The following is a 4,505-nucleotide window of genomic DNA, read 5'->3' as shown; positions in this document are numbered from 1 at the left end:
CCATTTGTCCCTCCCAATACCCACTCAATACTCCCCATATCCGCCTACGTCATATCTAATTTGATGTATTACTTTTATATATTAAAACTATTTGACCAAAAAAATTAAGAATAAAATTTTTATCATATTACATTGTAAGGTTTATTTAACACTAAATATACAAGTAAATTTATAAGGAATTGCAATGGAAATTGGAAAGAATCACATGCGGATATAAAGGAATACAAGGCGAATTTAAAGTGGGCATATCCATCATGGATATACACACTTTGCCATAGTAGGTGAAAATGGGTTGAATACATACCTAATTTCTAACCTAGATTAGTTCGGCTAACTATTTAAAATAGTTTAAACATTTAAACCTTTTAACTTAACCGATTAAAGGTTTAATCAACTATAAATATTGCTCTAAAAATCAAAATTCGGTCTCTGATCTAAAATTCCTAATTTAAAATTTAATTACTTAAAATGCAGCAAACTAGTTTTTTAGTAATTCTAGTTTATATAACTTTAAACAAAATACAACTTAATTTTAATCATTCTTAAACATCTTAGTATATTATTTAATCTTACTAATATTGACTTTCATCATATTAAGTAACGAATTAAGAACTACCAAGTCAACACAATTGTTTACCCATGTCCGAGTGTTAAGGGTTCGACACGGATACTTATGGGATAAGTGAGGAGTTTAAGTAATAAAATTTTTAAGCACTATATTGAAGTTCAATATCTGATGCAAATGTTTTTATTATGTTGTTTTTAGGTATGCCTTATGGAAAGCTAGCGATGCACTAGTGAGAAAAGTAAAAAGTATTACAGGTAAAGAGGTCGAGGAAGACCTAAGAAAACGTGGGAAGAACAGATTAGGAAGAACTTGGGTGAGTTGCACCTCTTAAAGGACTTGATTTGGGATAGGAGTGCTTGGAGACGTCAGATTTGTGAACATGAGTCTCTTTAGTTTTTTTAAAGTGTTGTTTTAGTCGTTTTTATCTGCTTGTAGTTTGGTTAGTTTTTGTCTTCATAGATGGTGCTAGATGTGTTTGTAAATTTTTTGTATTTTCGGCTTTCTGTTTTCTGATTCTTTTTGCAGGCTTTTCCTTTATAGGGAACTCATATATACCAGACAACACTCGAGTTGAGGGGCTCCCTTCTTTCCCGCCCACCTTAGAATGAGGGTATCTGTCTGTCTTCTTTCCGATCATGATGATGATGATGATAAAGGTATGCCTTCTTTGGTGGGAGCCGATTAACATTAGGATAGTGAAATGTTGTATGATGTATGTCTGGTCGAGATTGACTAAAAGGTGTCAAGCAAGGTGACTGGTGGTTTTAAATTGAGAACCATGATATTATGGATTTATTTACTTTGGTAGCTACTGGTGGATCCATATTCTGGGTCTGTGTCCTTTGATTATTGGCACATTGTATAGCCATGCTTATTTGCAGTTTTAATGTACAAGAGATAATTTAGTATGTTAAATTGTTAATATATGAAGAACAAATTTGCATTGTCTTTTTTTTCATTCTGCCTATTTAGCTGATCTTTACATAAGCTTTTACTTTCAGAATCCCTCTTAAGTGTTAAAAGAGGTAGAATAATCTATTTTGGTGTATGATTCACGGAGGTATGATGGGAAACAACATGGGGATTTACTAGCTAGATACTCAGTTTAGTCGAGATTTCTGATAAGTAGATATGTAAATGCTGCGTTTATCCTTGTAGAAAATCGACAGCATCATCAGGACAAGCTCCGGAATAGACTAAACTAAGCAAGTTGTTATCAAGATCATACCCAATTTGAACATTTCTTTGCTGGTGAAATCCTAGTATTGAAATCTTACCCTCAGTTTCCTTGAGCCTGATTATAGCCAAGCAATATAAGTCGTAGTATTTTACCCATACATTTGCATCACATAACATGTAGTCGAGGCCATTGAAATGGAATCCGATCTCTGGAGCATTACTAATATCTGAGTAGCACAACTCAAAACGTGATGTGCTCTCAGGGGCCTGGTCATTCATGACATCCATGATAGAACCTGCCAATATATCAAAAGCTTCAGCTTGAAGCATTGTATATGGGGCTCCTGAGTCAATAATGAACCCAATATCCGTCCCATTGTTGTCTTTAGATTGTTGAAAGATCCCGTTAGGAAGGTTAACGTTTGAACCGTCTACACTGATCCCTGTGAGGTTTAAGTAGTAGAGTCCGTAGTCATTTGGTAGAAGAGGTGTAGTCATCCCAGGGTCTGACGTGAACGCTCCAGGACCAAAGTGTGCTATCCCGCGTATTTGTGTTTTATTGGCAAATACATAGTGAGAAAAGCGAGATATAGTTAACTGTCGAATGAGGGAGGCACTTAGGTTACCTAATCCTACAACTCCAGGATTCCGATTTATGTCATGGTTGTCATGTCCGCAACCAAAAACCACATTGCCTGTGGTCATTGAGGTATTCTGACCCGACAGAGTTATGGTTTCAGTCGCGACAACCCCTCTTGATGTTTTGGTGTCCTTGTAAGAAGAAGAAATATTATAGACACAGAAGGGAAAGTCAGGGTCTGATGTGGTAGAGCTCCCACATGAATGTTTTGGTGCCATGGAACATAATTTTTGATCTGCACATTGAACTTGTCGATAAGAAGTCGAGTTTTGTGGACTGAAAATCGTAAAGTTTCCTTGTTTATAGCAACGAATACAAGGGCGACACTGGACCCAGGTAAAACTGCTTCCAGTGTCGAAAACACCATAATTGCTAATTCCCGGTGTTCCCATTGTAAACTTCATGAGCAAGTTCCACCCTGAAAGCGGGGCTGCGACATACCCTTTTTCAAATTCCATCAGTTGGCTGAAGTACCGGCTTCTTGCTACTGAAGTGCGTACCCCATCTCGTATGTGGTGTTCTCGCGTGTAGGAGGGGTCATAGAAGGGAGATTCGGGAGAGCTACGATGGATGAGGGGTGCTGAGAACACAATCTTATCTGGCTCATTCAGAGAAAAGATTGGAGATGTTAGACCTTGATCAACAAAGTTCATTAAGGTTATAATTAGAAACATTACGGAGAACATCATGAATTTAGATGTAGAATTTAAATTAATGTCAAAATTATGCCTGCAAGCATTTAAATTCATGATGCAATTGAGTAGAAACATCATCCCTTTTGTATTTTCTTGTACTTGCATTGTTATCTAATTACTTTGTTAATCATTTCAAGTTTGCTGCTATGTTAACAAATCAATCTCCAATCTTTAAATAAAGAAAATAAATTAAATAAATGGGTGTTGGAATAATATTTTTATTTTATTTTATTTATTTTTTTTTGAAGATATGAGTTCACAGCAAAGAATCAATTTGCTGATCTTGGGTTGAGCTATTACTCTTCCACTTCCTTAGTTAAAAAAGACAATGGAAGAATACAAAGAGACAAACATGTGCAAGAAAGAATTATCATACTCATATTTAGCTATTATTACTCTTCTTACCCACCAAATTTATATTTGTACCCAACTTAATAAGGAAAGATACGGTACAAAATATGTATATTTTTACCTGTTTATCGTCTAAATGCACGACCTAGTGATTTAAGAGTTGATTAAATTTAATTTTTTTAATTAATGCATGACAATTTTAAATTTGTTAATATATAAATGATTACATTAACACATTAAATTACGTAAAGTCAAATATAATAAGTATAGTGGAACGTATAAGGAGGTATGTTTTATCACTCAAAGCTTTTTAACAAATTGACCTAAATTATGACAAATAAATTGAATAACTTATGGTGAAAATTATGACTAAACTTAATGGTTAGAAATTATAGTCCGAAGTGGTTTCACAAATTCTCAAATAAGACAGTTATGTCTATTGAGCTAATTCAATGTATATTTACTGTCTAAAGTGATTATTTATCACCTTCAACTCCAAGTGATCACTAATAATTTTAAAATTATTATTTTTATAGTCTAAAATGGTCACTTATAACATTAAAATAATCATTTTCAATACTTCTTCCGTTCCATAATAGATGCAATATTAGAAACTAATGTAAAAACCCGTGCAATGTACAACTTTTTAGCATCGACATAAATAAACATATGTATAAACTAACTCTGTAATTTTAAAAATTGACAAAAATATATTAAGCAGTAATTATATTCACTAATTTACACAATTTAACTATAATCAAATGTTAGTCAAAGATACTTTAATGATAAAGATATTAATCAAAATCAAATGCCATGTCATTTTTCTGTAGCCAATAAATAAGTTTCATTTGAAATTTTTTTTTAATTGTGACACTTGAAATTTTTAAGTTTTTTAGTATAATGTATGATGATATTGCACTCTTTATTCATTACTTTGTGATTAATTTTTAATTTGTAAGTTACAAAATGTTCAAGTGGGATCTTATTATTTTATTCGTTTTATATCAAACATTGTAATTTTTATTATAATAGGTAGACATATTAAAGATTAAATTATATTACATTAGACTAC

The 4,505-nt window shown here is 32.8% G+C and overlaps 1 protein-coding gene across 1 annotated transcript; it reads right to left on the bottom strand.

Moving 5' to 3' along the window:
• Window positions 1-1,483: 1,483 nt before the first annotated feature.
• On the bottom strand, window positions 1,484-3,115 carry LOC130814264 (aspartic proteinase CDR1-like). The gene has a single exon (XM_057680360.1). The coding sequence runs from the start codon at window positions 3,074-3,076 to the stop codon at window positions 1,715-1,717; it is 1,362 nt and encodes a 453-aa protein (XP_057536343.1). The 5' UTR covers window positions 3,077-3,115; the 3' UTR covers window positions 1,484-1,714.
• Window positions 3,116-4,505: the final 1,390 nt, after the last annotated feature.

Source organism: Amaranthus tricolor, chromosome 5 (genome assembly GCF_026212465.1).
Source record: "Amaranthus tricolor cultivar Red isolate AtriRed21 chromosome 5, ASM2621246v1, whole genome shotgun sequence".
Lineage (NCBI taxonomy): Eukaryota > Viridiplantae > Streptophyta > Magnoliopsida > Caryophyllales > Amaranthaceae > Amaranthus > Amaranthus tricolor.
Note: the sequence above shows the minus strand (reverse complement) of the source record. Positions and strands in the feature narration are given on the sequence as shown.